Below are 14404 nucleotides of genomic sequence, written 5' to 3'. Positions count from 1 at the left end.
TAAGGATTCGGAAGAATCTCGCAGCCTGCACCACCTCAATGTCGGCAGACTCCTAGTCCGATATCTGGAAAGGTTGGAATCCGTATGAAAGACGGACCATCTATTTGCCCTTCATAGCGGGAAGAAGCAAGGGGAAGCGGCCTCACAGGCAACCATAGCCTGCTGGATCAAAGAAGTTATCAAGGCGGCCTACGTAGAAGCAGGCAAGCCTCCGCCTTTGCAAGTCAAGGCCCATTCCACTAGAGCCCAGGCAGTGTCCTGGGCGGAAACCAAGATGCTGTCACCCGCCGAGATATGTCCGGCGGCAACATGGTCCTCCATCCACACCTTCTCCAGGTTCTACCGCCTGGTGTTCAGGCTCGAGAGGACACAGCATTTGCAAGGGCAGTACTAAGTGGGCCTCGGGCAGCCTCCCACCCGTTTCGGGAGTAGCTTTTATACATCCCATTGGTCCTGAGTCCATCTGCTACACGCTAGGAAATGGAGAAATGACTTACCTGATAATTTCATTTTCCTTAGTGTAGACAGATGGACTCAGCATCCCACCCACGGCTGCTGTTATTCATGGAATCCTCGGGTGACATCCCCGAGAGCGAGTTATTCACGGGTAAGACAAGCTTTCCCTCCAATTAGGACACCCATCCTACCGGGTGTCGACGTTTCTTGGTTGAGGGCACTGGTGGTCTCCAGCTATAACCAATTCAACCAGTTCAAGTTAATCAAGTTAACTAAGTTATAAAGTTAATCATGCTATTTATTTTTCATTTTTATATACCGATGTTCCTATATAATATACATATCACACCGGTTTACAAGGAACTAAAACTGTCGCCTCTGGGGCGGTATACATTGGAACAAATAACAATAAGGAACTTACAGAGAACAGAGAGGCCTAATTAAACTACAATATAGAACTATTCAGAAACATATGTACAGAAGTTATCCAAGTTATTCAGCCACACATATATCCACAATTGCTTTTCGAGGAGAATACTGAAGAGCTGCACTTCCTGCAGGGGTATATGTACTAAGGCTGATGTCAGATTGAAATCTGATCCGTCTCCAACTGCTTTCAGGAGTACACTATACCCATTGGTCCTGAGTCCATCTGTCTACACTAAGGAAAACGAAATTATCAGGTAAGCAATTTCTCCATTACCCATCTTTCACCAACAAACCCAATTATAAGTTCACCCAAGACATAGGGAGAAAACAAAAAAAAGTAAACTTTGCACTAGGACTCCTTTTGCAGGCCTCCTAGGCTCTAGCACAACACGCCCCTTCTCCCCACAGTTATGCTCCAGGCATCAGCCTTTCCAATCCTCCAAACAAAACAACAAATAATCAGAGTAACCTAACTCACTCTATTCCCATCTCTGTCTCTGTTTCTGCCTCTGGGTAGTCCACTTCTATGTCCTCCTCCCCTTCCTTAGGGCTGGCTCCCAATTTAAACTCCCCAGCATCGTCTTGAATTTCCTCCTTCCTAATCAAGGGCTCAGCTGTGTGCGCCCACTCCCTCAGGGTCACATCTCCCGGTGTATGAACAGCCCCCTCTCTCCCTTCCCATTGGTCTGTCAGTGGCTTTAAGAGCCTGTGAAATGTAGTCTCCCTCCTGTCTCTTTGAGGCCTTTGCTGCCTGGATCTGCCTCTGGCTCTCCCTGGGATAATCCAGTCCAGGATTTTCTTCGTAGGTAAACATGAGCCTCATCACACTTTATTACTTTCAGTGTGTGTGCAAAAACCCGTGGCCTTTACTTTGGAGCCCATTTAGAATGCTATTGAGAGTCTTGGGAAAGTTCTTACAGGGTCATTTATCATTTCGCGTTAGAGCCTTAATGCGTGTGTTAATGCCCTAATGCACGTGATAAATAATGCAATGCAAATGCATATTCCACATTGAGTATTCCAGTGGGAAGAATTTGAGAAGAGTTAATGGTAATGAGAGTCAGCAGTGCCCAATGCAATATAGCAGCACATGATTTAGTACCGAAAATAACACCTATTTTTCAGTGTATTGTGCTTGCGATAGTCTTGCATTATGGCAAGAATATTTTTACCACACAGGGGAGAGAGAGACTCTGCACAGAGTCAGTCTGACACTCTCTTTATATGTACCACAGTAGAGGGACACTTTGAGTCAGGGTTGGTTTTGGAAGGTGGAGGGGGAGGGTTATAATGACTGCAAATATTTAGTGATGCCAATTTTAGTATAAATACCTCAGAATATTTCTGTAACACCATCCCCCTAACCCCCCCACCATCCAAAACCCACCCCAATTCAAGTGCCCCTCTACAGTGGTACATATAGAGTGTCAGACTGACTTTATACAGAGTTTTCTTGCCTTCTCTTTCTCAGTGCACAAAGGGGCAGATTTTAAAATGTACGCGTACGGCCTACATTTGTGTGCGCTACCTGGTGTGCACAAATGTATGCCCGATTTTATAACATGTGTGTGCAGCTGCGCACACGTTATAAAATCAGGGGTCAGCGCGCGCAAGGAGGTGCACCGAGCCCTTGGGGAGACCAGCTGGTTTCCCCGTTCCCTTCGAGGCTGCTCTGAAATTGGAGCTCCGAAATCGGAGTGGCCTCGGAGGGAACTTTCCTTCCCCCCCCCCACCTTCCCCTCCCCACCCTTCTCCTACCTGTTCCGCCCCCCAGCCCGAAAAAAAACAACCCCGTTCCTTTATTTCACAAGTTACGCATGCGCTGGCCGACTGCCAGCGCGTGATCCCCTTGCCCAGTGGTGTGGAAAGGCGTCTGGCCACACCCCCAGACCACCCATGCCCCGCCCCTGGATCGCCCATTTTTTCAAGCCCCGGGACTTACACGCGTCCCGGGGCTTTACGCGTGCTGCTGGGCCTTTTGAAAATAGGCCCGGCGCACATAACCCCCCTACGCATGTAAATCCTCATGGATTTACGTGTGTAGGGCTTTGAAAATCTGCCCCCAAGTGAAAAATAGCACAGGTGTGGAAATTTTCTGTGTGATGTGGGAGCTGGGTAATTAGCCTATCCATGCCACCCCCCCTTTTTTTTCTTTTTTTTTATCAAGGGTGCTGTTTCCGCTATATTTATAGCATTTTATAAATCTAGGGGTCAGTTAGCTGTGGTGATCAAAGAAAATTCTGTTGTGGATCAGAAGATTAAAGAACTGGATAAATTTAAGGAGTCACCTGAACAACGCCTGTCGGGCTTAATGAATAAGTCTGATCAAATTGCTGCAATTCAGCAATCTTTGATTGAAGATAATGTTTGTCTTCTACCTAAAATGGCGAATATAGAAAATTCTATAAGATGGCAGAATTTATGTTTTATAAATTTTCCTAGGCTGCCCAATGTGTCAGCTAAAAAAAATGTTTTGCAGATATATGGTTGAAGTCTGTGAGGTACCTACTTAAATTCTTCCGCATCTATTATATGACTCCTAGTAAAACTGTAGAGATAGTGGTAAGAGGTGAAAATTGGTAGTTTCATAGGAAAATTTGGACTTAACAGAATGCCTGAAGAGATATAGATGAAGCCTAGATTTTGCAGTTAGGGGCACGATTTTTCCTCAAATTTTCTTGTAAATATTTCATTAAATATAAAGAAGTTTCTTAGATTTTTTTTTTTTGCTCCTGTGCAGTTGACATTATTTCTAACTGATAAGTTTATGCAGTAAGGTATGAATGGATCCTTGAATCATATTTCTGCAGAGTCATCATCCTAGGAATTGAACTCTCACATACATATGGTACATTAAACACATTGTCTTAGTTTCTTTATAGAAATTCCTTAGGTTGTGTGTGATAGTTTCCTTGATATTGTGGGCTTTGATTGGTTGCATTGTGTTGTATTTATTTATGATTTTTTTCTTCTTATGTTTTTTGATCAATTATAACATGTTTTTCTTTCTCAAGGTTTCTTGATATATTATTTTGTAAACATTTAATAAAGAAATCATTAAATACAAAAGTAGAATGTGAAGGAAATAATTTTTTTGAAATATCTGGATATAAAATGTACTCTTCTAAGATATTTAGAAGTAGTAACAAATTCTTTTAGAAAAACAGGTAAACTATTTGTATTATTTGGAGGACCACACAAAGGTGAAGTGTCATCTAAAGCTACTTTAGCAAAATAGATTATTACTACAACATATGGTATTATTGAGGAGTATTATTTATTTTTTGTTTTTTTTATTCTGCTTGTTCAATATAGAATATCACATCGGTTTACATTGTAGCTGTGTTCAAGAAGTTGAGGTCTTCTTGTTGTACATTATAACATCATCAAGTTCTTATTTAACATTGTGTATGTAACTGCATTATAACTTCAGTACAAAATGTATTGAACATTGTAATTAACTCTTATTTCACATCATATTTAGTTCGTATTTAGCTTTGTTATTGTTGCGTTCGTGCCTGCTCTTCACCCTCGCTCCACCCAGTCTACCTCTTTGGCGACTCCCTCTGGGTCTGATGGACGGTCTGCTGCCGCGGAATCTCCTTGCCGCTTCTCTCTGGCGTCCCCGGGCTGGCTTGACGCTGTGGATCCGCCATGTTCCTGATGACGTAGGGCGTGCACGCACGCTCCGAAGTTTGTACCAGCAAGGGCGCGAACCTCGGGGTCGTCCCCCCGTAGTGACGTCATCCGCTTCCAACATAATAGGTCTTTGCTTACGCTTACGAATCGAGTTAGCAAGGATTCGTCCAAGGTACTCTTCCTCTTTGAACTTACCAGGGGTACCCGCTCCTCGGGGGCCCCGCTCTCTCCTCTTGTTTTCAGATTGCTAAGACGGGATCCGGTATGCGCTCCTCGAGGGCCTACGACCCTGAACACTCAGAAGACTCCCTGTTGCCTGGAAGCGATCGCAGACATGAACTTTGTGAGTCTCTATTCCAGCTGCATATAGGAACCGGTACTCGCTCCTCGAGGGCCCATGTTCCTAGAACCCTGAAGATTCTCTTCTGTCTAAGACGCTATTGCAGGTACGGAGATCGTGAGTTATTACAGATTGCAGATAGGAACCAGTACTCGCCTAGAGGCTCCTGTTCCTGAATATACTAACTATTCTCTATTGCCTAGAAACCATTACAGAGATAGATAACTGTAAGTCATCATCGCTCTCTCAGAGCTGTCCCTGGAACCAGGTACTCACTCCTCGAGGGCCTAACTCTCTCCAGCTACTGAGCCTTCTTATTAATCTATTCTGAGTCTCTCTCTACAGCTCAGCAAACCCGGAGATTGCAGTTCCAGGACCTGAGGGACTTCAGCCCTGCCGGGCACTTCAGCTCACTACTGCCACCTCTGGTGGTTCTACTACCTGTCTAATAAAGAACTGTTTGTGTCTGTCGCCATGCTCCAGCCTAGCCGGTGGTCCCTCTCATGATATCCTCCTGAGGGTGCTGTCATCTGCCATCGGCCCAAGGATTCACCATTCTACATTAGAGTGCTCATTTCTCACTCTTCAAGAGCTGAGTACATTACTAGTCCCTCCCCTCTGGGGAGTAACTATAACAGATTGCTAACTCCGCCCTCCTGGCGGGGTGATTGATAACAGATTGCTAACTCCAGTGAATCCGGCTTTAAAAATTGGAGAAGCAGTACTCCTGGGAACCCAGCTAAGTATTGGATGTCTGTAGCCATGGACCCGGCTCTTCTTTCTGCCTTGCAGGCTATTCCGGGCCTGGCTCAACGCATCTCAGAACAGCAAGAAACCTTGGAAAAACTTACTGCAGCCTTTCATCAGCTTAACACCCAGAAGATACAAGGCACAGCTTCCACACAAGAAGGTCAGTTACAGGAGGTAACTTTCAAGACAGCTGTCCCACTGGCGGCGCCTATTCGATTCTCCGGAGAACTCCAGAAGACTCGGGGCTTTTTGAACCAGTGCAGCTTGCATTTAACCTTACAACCTTCATTGTTTCCCACAGGTCTCTCTAAGACCAGCTATATTTTGTCATACTTGGATGGGAGAGCCTTGTCGTGGGCATCTACCTTGTGGGAATGCAAGGACCCTATTTTGCAGATATATAGAAGGATTTATGGACTTGTTTAAATCCGTTTTTGATGACCCTGTTCATATGTCTGTTGCCGGGTTTGCTTTAGTGGACTTGAAGCAAGACAACAGATCCCTGGCTGAATTTGCCATAGAATTTAAAACTCAGCGGAACTTCATTGGGACCCCAGATGTCTGAAGACACTCTTTTGCAGAGGTCTGGATACTCGTGTGAAGGACGAGCTGGCTGCTCGTCAGACACCTGACTCACTGGAAGAATTGATAGCCTTAGCTATTCGGATTGACTGGCGGCTTCGAGGCAAGGTGAAGGAACTTCCGCCTAAGGTATTACCTGGGTTGAAACAGGTCAGTACTCCTGCTTTTCAGATGGGTCCAGCAATTCCTGCAGTTGATAAAGAGGAACCGATGCAACTTGGTCATGGTCACTTAACTTCTAAAGAAAGAAGAGTCCGGGGACAAGGTGGTCTGTGCATGTATTGCGGTCAGTCCGGCCGTGTTGTCTCTATATTACTTGAAGAACGGAGAAATTCTAGTACGGTGGAGAGACTGTTCTTGGGACTTACTGCATCCTCTCCTCCACTTTCTCTTCCAGTCTCCCTGACCTATGAACCAGTCACGGTTCAGACTTCTGCCCTGGTAGATTCATGGGCAGGAGGCAACTTGATTACTAGATGGTTAGTGGAATGTTTAAGGATTCTTCTCATCGACTTAAAAAATCCACTACTGTTGTCTTCCATTCATAGGGAACCCTTGCCGGGCGACGTAACTTACGAGACCGTACCAGTTACACTTCGCACTGGAGCACTTCATACGGAGATCATCTCCTTCTTTGTACTGGAAAAGGCCATGCACCCCAATGTCCTGGGGTTTCCTTGGCTGCAGTTGCATCAACCCCAATTTGACTGGGCTTCCCTGGACCTTTCACAATGGGGCCCTGAATGTCATGAGAAATGCCTTAAGGAGGGTTCGTCTACGATCTGCATGACTATGACTCCAGCGGTGCCAGGACTGCCACTTGAATATGCATCCTTCGGGGATGTATTCGCCAAAGAAGCGGCTGATATTCTTCCTTCGCATAGGTCTTTTGACTGTGCCATAAGGCTGAAGCCCAATTTGGAACCACCTAAAAGAAGGGTGTACCCTCTCTCAGCTCTGGAGAATAAGGCTATGTTGGAATACATCAAAGAAAATCTTCAGAAAGGGTTTATTCGACCATCTAAGTCACCAGCGGGCGCAGGCTTTTTCTTCATAGGGAAGAAGGACGGTCCCCTACGCCCATGTATCGACTATCGAGGTCTAAATGATATCACGATTAAAGACTGTTACCCCTTGCCATTAATCTCGGAGCTGTTTGATAGGCTGCAAGGGGCCAAGATATTTTCTAAGCTTGACTTGAAAGGGGCCTACAACCTTATCCGCATTCGAAGTGACGATGAATGGAAAACGGCCTTCAACATGCGAGACGGCCATTTCGAGTACATTTCGAGTACCTGCACAACGTTTGAATTACTGACAGGCCAGATGGTCTTTATTCTTCAACCATTTTGACTTTGTACTTAAGTACCGACCAGGAGATCAAAACACCAGAGCCAGACGCATTGTCACACTCATTTCATTCAGAAGATGTGCCTGATGAACCACAGCACATAATAGATACAAAGAGGATATCTCTAGCAACCAGCCAGTCCGTTTCTGCTGATGATGCTACCAATTCTCATCCAACTATATCTATTGGAGAGTTACCTTTGGACATGGATTTTGGACATTCTTTTATACCACCACTTTCACTGAATCCTTCAGTGACGTCCGTAGCCACTCCACCCAATGCTGCTGATATCAGCAATAAACTCAGCAAGATTCTTCCAAATCTCAAGATTCATCTATCACCCTTGTTGAAAACGAAGTTGAACTCAAGATTAAAGAGATTATGGATTTTTGTAACAGAGGCAAACAGTTGGAATACCTACTAGTCTGGGAAGGCTTTGGTCCCGAATTGAGCACTTGGAGCCTCAGACCAATATCTTGGATAAAGAGTTCCTTCATCAGTTCCATCTCGCGCATCCTTTAAAACCTAAGCCTGGTACCCGAAGAGGAGATCGCCCTTTGAAGGGGGGTACTGTTGCGTTCGTGCCTACACTTCACCCTCTACCTCTTTGGCGACTCCCTCTGGGTCTGATGGACAGTCTCCTGCCGCGGCGTCTCCTTGCCGCTTCTCTCTGGCATCCCCGGGCTAGCCTGACGCTGTGGATCTGCCATGTTCCTGATGATGTAGGGCGCACGCGCTCCGAAGTTTGTACCAGCAAGGGCGCGAACCTCAGGGGCGTCCCCCCATAGTGACATTATCCGCTTCCAACATAAAAGGTCTTTGCTTACGCTTACGAATCGAGTTAGCAAGGATTCGTCCAAGCTACTCTGCCTCTTTGAACTTACCAGGGGTACCCGCTTCTCGGGGGCCCCACTCTCTCCTCTTGTTTTCAGATTGCTAAGACGGGATCCGGTACTCGCTCCTCAAGGGCCTACGACCCTGAACACTCAGAAGACTCCCTGTTGCCTGGAAGCAATCGCAGACGTGAACTTTGTGAGTCTCTATTCCAGTTGCTTATAGGAACCGGTACTCGCTCCTCGAGGGCCCATATTCCTAGAACCCTGAAGATTCTCTTCTGTCTAAGACGCTATCGCAGGTACGGAGATCGTGAATTATTACAGATTGCAGATAGGAACCAGTACTCGCCTAGAGGCTCCTGTTCCTGAAAATATTAACTATTCTCTATTGCCTAGAAACCATTACAGAGATATATAACTGTGAGTCATCATCGCTCTCTCAGTGCTGTCCCTGGAATCAGGTACTCGCTCCTCGAGGGCCTAACTCTCTCCAGCTACTGAGCCTTCTTATTAATCTATTCTATGAGTCTCTCTCTACAGCTCAGCAAACCCGGAGATTGCAGTTCCAGGACCTGAGCGACTTCAGCCCTGCCGGGCACTTCAGCTCACTACTGCCACCTCTGGTGGTTCTACTACCTGTCTAATAAAGAACTGTTTGTGTCTGTCTCCATGCTCCAGCCTAGCCGGTGGTCCCTCTCATGATATCCTCCTGAGGGTGCTGTCATCTGCCATCGGCCCAAGGATTCACCATTCTACATTAGAGTGCTCATTTCTCACTCTTCAAGAGCTGAGTACATTACTAGTCCCTCCCCTCTGGGTAGTAACTATAACAGATTGCTAACTCTGCCCTCCTGGCGGGGTGATTGATAACAGTTATCAATTCTTATTTAGTATTGTAACTTTAAACTTACTTATTTCTTACAAAGGAGATTAGGCTGTAACAGTAACGAGAGCATGTCCTCCGTAGAGTTTTGTTATTATGGCTCTGACATTAAATTCTTACAAAGGAGATTACATTCTTACACAGTGGATTAAATGAAAAACAGTCATGATATTACATCTTATGGGGTGTCTTGTTGTAGGGTAACATGAATGTTGAGTTGTAACTGTATGTCCGAAGGGTTATCCTATCATGTGATGTCCTCGGAAATGGGTATTAAATGGTTGTTGTAAAGGCTTTTTGGAAAAGCTATGTTTTTAGTTTTGTTTTGAAGGTTTGCGTTGTTGATTCCAGTCTTAGCTATGTTGGTAAGTTATTCCAGAGGGTAGGTCCGGCTACGGATAGAGTGTGTTCTCTTATTGTGGTCAGGTGAATTGCTTTTGGAGAGGAGATTGGGATGAGTCCAGTATTTTGGAGCAGAGATTGCTTTGTGGGTCGCGGAAATAGAGGGTTGTGTTCATCCAGTTGAAGTTGTCAGTGTAAAGAGCTTTGTGGATGAGGGTGAGGACTTTGCATTGGATTCTGGATTGAATGGGCAACCAGTGTAGGTTTTTTGTAGGTTTTTAGGTTTTTAGGGATTTTTAGGTGTAGTTATAAAAGGTGTAGGATTTTTAGGTTTTTAGGTGTAGTTATAAAAGGTGTAGTTATTCGGCGCGAAAATGACAGTGAAAAGTGTTGCTATGCAAACTTTTTCTCTTCTGTTGGCAAACCACAGAGGCTGAAGGGCCTGCATCAGCACTCCTCACTGAAAGGCCTACATTAACACTGTTCGCTGAGTTTGCATAAACATTCTCAGCATTTTGCCTATCTCGTTCAGAACAGACACAAAGTCTGCATTTCTTAAGCTGTTGTTTTTCCACATTTAAGCTCTTAGTATAAATAACCCTCTGTCTTAGATACAGTATGATTGTAGCCATAGCTACGTAGGCATGCACACAGGCAACATGTTGTATCAGCACGTAGGACATATTAGCCAATCATATACTGTATAGTAGTTGCTGTGGAATTCTGTAACTCGATATAATAAAAACATCCTCAGTCTGGGATCGGAGAATCATCAGAGGATGCTGGCTTCCCTAAGGATCCTGTCTGAAATGCCTCTTCTTTCCCTGCGCCGCTACAAAAAGCATGCGTGCTGTTCGTTGTCTGGGAAATCTTTGCGGAGTCGGCCCCGGTGCCACCCCGACTCCTCCTCTTCCGGGGCCGACTCCGCCCCGAGCTAGCTATCGCACGCGTGAGATAGCTTTAGAAAATGACCCCCCAAATTTGCAGATGACACAAAATTGTTTCGAGTTGTTAAAACAGGAGCAAATTATGTAGAACAGCGGAAAGACCTTGCAAGACTAGGAATAGGGCTTCTAAATAGGAGATGCAATTTAATGTGGACAAGTGCAAAGTAATACACATAGGAAAAAAATAATCCCAACTGCAAGTATATGATGCTGGATTCCGTGTTAAGAGTCACCACCCAGGAAGAGGACTTCAGAGTCTTTTGGGCAATACCTTGAAAACTTTGGTTCAGTGTGCAGTGGCAGCCAAAAGGCAAATAGAATATTAGAAATTATATGGAAAGGAATAGAGAACACAATTGAAAAATTGATAATACCTTTGTATAGATCAATGGTACAACTGCACCTTGAGTATTATGTGCGGTTTCGGTTACCCTCATCTCAAAAAAAGATATAGCAGACATAGAAAAGGTACAGAGAAGGGAAACAAAAATGAAAAAGGGGATGGAAACGCTCCCTTATGGAGAAAAGCTATACAGATCAGGACTCTTTAGCTTGGAAAAGAGATGACTGAGAGAGGATATGATTGAAATTTATAAAATGATGAGTGGGGTGGAAGGGGTAAATAGGGAATGGTTATTTACCCTTTGAAACAACATCAGGACTTGGGGACATTCCATGAAACTAGAAACTGAGATTTAAAGCAAATTGTAGGAAGTATTTTTTCATTTGGTGAACAATCAAGCTATGGAATCTGTTGCCAGAGGACATGGTTAAGGCAAGTAACATAGTGGGGCTCACAAAAGGACTGGACAAATTCCTGAAGAAAAAATTCATAAACAGTTATTAGCCAGGTAGACGGGAAAGCCAGCACTGTGAATGAGATTACAAGAAGCAGATCAACTACTGGGGATCTGCTGAGTACTTGTGACATGGACTGGCCAGTGTCAGAAAGAATGCTGGGCTTGATGGACCTTGGTATGACTCAGCATGTCACTTCTTATGTTCTTATCCCACTGAATATCTGGGATAAGTTAACTTGTCCACTTTCCAGCTTACTGAATATTAGCCTCATAGAATTACATATTTGATATTCTTCCCTTTGCTGAAAGAAAATATTACAATACAATGCAGTACAGTATTTTGGTCCTTCATACAAATGTAGCCTATCATACTTTATGGTCAATGAAAAAAGCCACAGTAAACCACAATATAATAAATACAAAAAATCTGAGCAATTAAATTACAGTTTGTTTATATAGCCAAGAGAAGAGATGAGTCTTGGGGCAGAAATGAGGAAATTGTTGACAAGGTGAAGAAACATAAGATAGGACATTTCAGAATTCAGTAATGAAGGCTGGCTTGATTGCGAGACAGGTTTCAGAGAAGGAAGGAATTTAAATAGTGGAGGAAACCAAGTGTTAAAAATAGAAATTAGAAATACATTTCTCTGCCTTCTCTTTTCCCTACTTAAACCACTACTAAGGAAAGGGAATCATTTTGCCATTTCTTTCCTATTTATTTTCCTCCATTAATATTAACTAATATTTTTGTACTTTTGCTGTGTTTGTCAAGCAATGGGAGGACCGTCTGATTCAAATTCAGGAAACTATTGACGAATGGTTGAAAGTTCAAGCTCAGTGGCTTTACCTGGAACCCATATTCTCTTCAGAAGACATCATGCAACAGATGCCAGAAGAAGGACGTCTCTTTCAAACAGTAGACAGAAACTGGAAGGAGATCATGAAGCACTGTGTTAAGGATCCTAAGGTACTTTAGTAATGTGGAAATTATTATAGATCATAGTACTTATGAGGGAGTATACAATAAACTCCCTCAGACTACCTTAAGGGACCGGGCACAGCAGTCTTGGATGGTCTTTCTTAAGATTCAGACCCACAGGGAATCCTTGGTGGAGCCCTTCAACAGAGTATGAGACTGTAGGGCCTAGAAGGGTTAAGTGGGCCCTGAGGATCAGACAGAAACCTACTGTATTCTAAGACTTGCTACATTTAAGGACTGTGAGTAATCTAAGTTTAAGAGCTGCTACTTTTAAAGATTGTGAGTTGCTTGAAGTGAAGGTGAGCTGCACTGTTGTGTGTTTTTTTTTTCACTGTAAATAAACTGCACTTAAGGAACATCCAAAGTGTGCACCCTTTTTTCTCTGGCTGTCTTCTAGCCACTACCGCTCGAGTTACCACAGTGCTTTACCTTTCTTGTCATCTAAATCTTTTAGCTACAAATTTATAATTGAAATAGTCATGTTGAATTGTGACCTACGTAGTATAGAATTATACAGTATTTATAACTAGTGTTTAAGAATTGTTATCCTTTTCTATTATAAATATCTTGTATGTGATTTGGTACATGAATATAGTTGATATTTTATATCTGTTCTCACAGGTACTTGCTGCAACTTCCTTGTCAGGTTTATTGGTAAAACTTCAAGACTGCAATGTTCTGCTGGATAAAATTATGAAAGGACTCAATGCTTACCTTGAGAAAAAACGTCTCTTCTTTCCTCGGTATGCTTCCTTCTCTCTATAATGACAATATTCATCTTTTGTTCACTGGTAATATTGCTCTTAATTTGTGGTGCAGTGCCTGTTATTTACTTTATCAGAGGTAATGCTTTAAACAATAATCTTTATTTATAAAGATGCAAAACCACACAAAACATCAAGATTACAAATTCACAAATGGTACAATTTCAATTAATAATATTATGATGCCATGTCCAACCTAGCTTATTAGTTAAGGGTAATAACCGCCGTACCATCAATTTACTGCATGCACTCTTTTCTCCAATTCCATCCTTTAGCATTTAGGGTTTCACAGTATTTATCCCATGCCCTTTTGAATTCCTTCACTGTTTTGGTTTTTACCAACTCCTTCGGAAGGGCATTTCAGGCATCCACCACGCTCTCTATGAAGAAATATTTTCTGACATTTGTTCTGAGGAGTCCTCCTTGGAGTTTCATTTTGTGACCCCTAGATCTGCTAATTTCTTTCCAACGGAAAAGGTTTGATCTTTGCACATCATTAAACCCTTTTAGGTATCAGAAGGTCTGTATCATATCACCCCTGCACCTCCTCTCTTCCAGGGTATACATATTCATAACCTTCAGTATCTCCTCATAGGCTATCTGATAATGACCCCTCACCAGTTTGGTAGCCCTTCTCTGGACCACCTCCATCCTGTCTCTATCCCTTTTGAGATAAAGGCTCCAGTACTCCAGGTGAGGCCTCGCCAAGGACCTGTACAAGGGCATCACCACCTCCTTTTTCTTGCTGGTTATTCCTCTTTCTATGCATTCCAGCATTATTCTGGTTTTAGCTATCATCTTCTCACACTGCATTGCCATTTTCAGATCGCCAAAAACTATCACCCCAAGATCCTACTCTTGGTCTGCCTTCTCCCCATCTCATATCGCTCTTTTGGATTACCACATTCCAGATGCATGACTCTTGGTATTGAATCCCATCTGTGAAATCTTCGGCCACTCTCAAGCCTTCGTAAATCACTTGTCATTCCTTCTGTTGTATCTACTCTGTGGCAGGTCCTGTATCATCCGCAAATAGACACACTTTATCTTCTAATCCTTCCGCAATGTCGCTCACAAAGATATTGAACAGAACCAGTCCCAATATCGATCCCTGTGGCACTCCACTTAACATGGCTCTCTTTCAGAGTAGGTTCCATTTACCAGTACACGCTGTCTCCCATCAGTCAACCAGTTTGTACTCCACTCCACCACCTTGGCGCTCACTCCGAAGCTTCTCATTTTGTTCACAAGCCTCCTATGTGGGATGGTATCAAAAGCTTTGCTGAAATCCCAAATAGATGACATT

At 43.7% G+C, this 14404-nt stretch overlaps 1 protein-coding gene across 1 annotated transcript in view; it reads left to right on the top strand.

Moving 5' to 3' along the window:
* DNAH12 (dynein axonemal heavy chain 12) overlaps nt 1-14404 on the top strand; it is a 1160754-nt gene that overhangs the window by 467386 nt on the left and 678964 nt on the right. The window contains 2 exon segments of the mRNA XM_029600929.1: nt 12128-12322; nt 12956-13077. Coding sequence (XP_029456789.1) covers nt 12128-12322; nt 12956-13077 — 317 coding nt within the window.

Source organism: Rhinatrema bivittatum, chromosome 4, assembly GCF_901001135.1.
Source record: "Rhinatrema bivittatum chromosome 4, aRhiBiv1.1, whole genome shotgun sequence".
NCBI classification, from domain to species: Eukaryota; Metazoa; Chordata; class Amphibia; order Gymnophiona; family Rhinatrematidae; genus Rhinatrema; species Rhinatrema bivittatum.
Note: the sequence above shows the minus strand (reverse complement) of the source record. Positions and strands in the feature narration are given on the sequence as shown.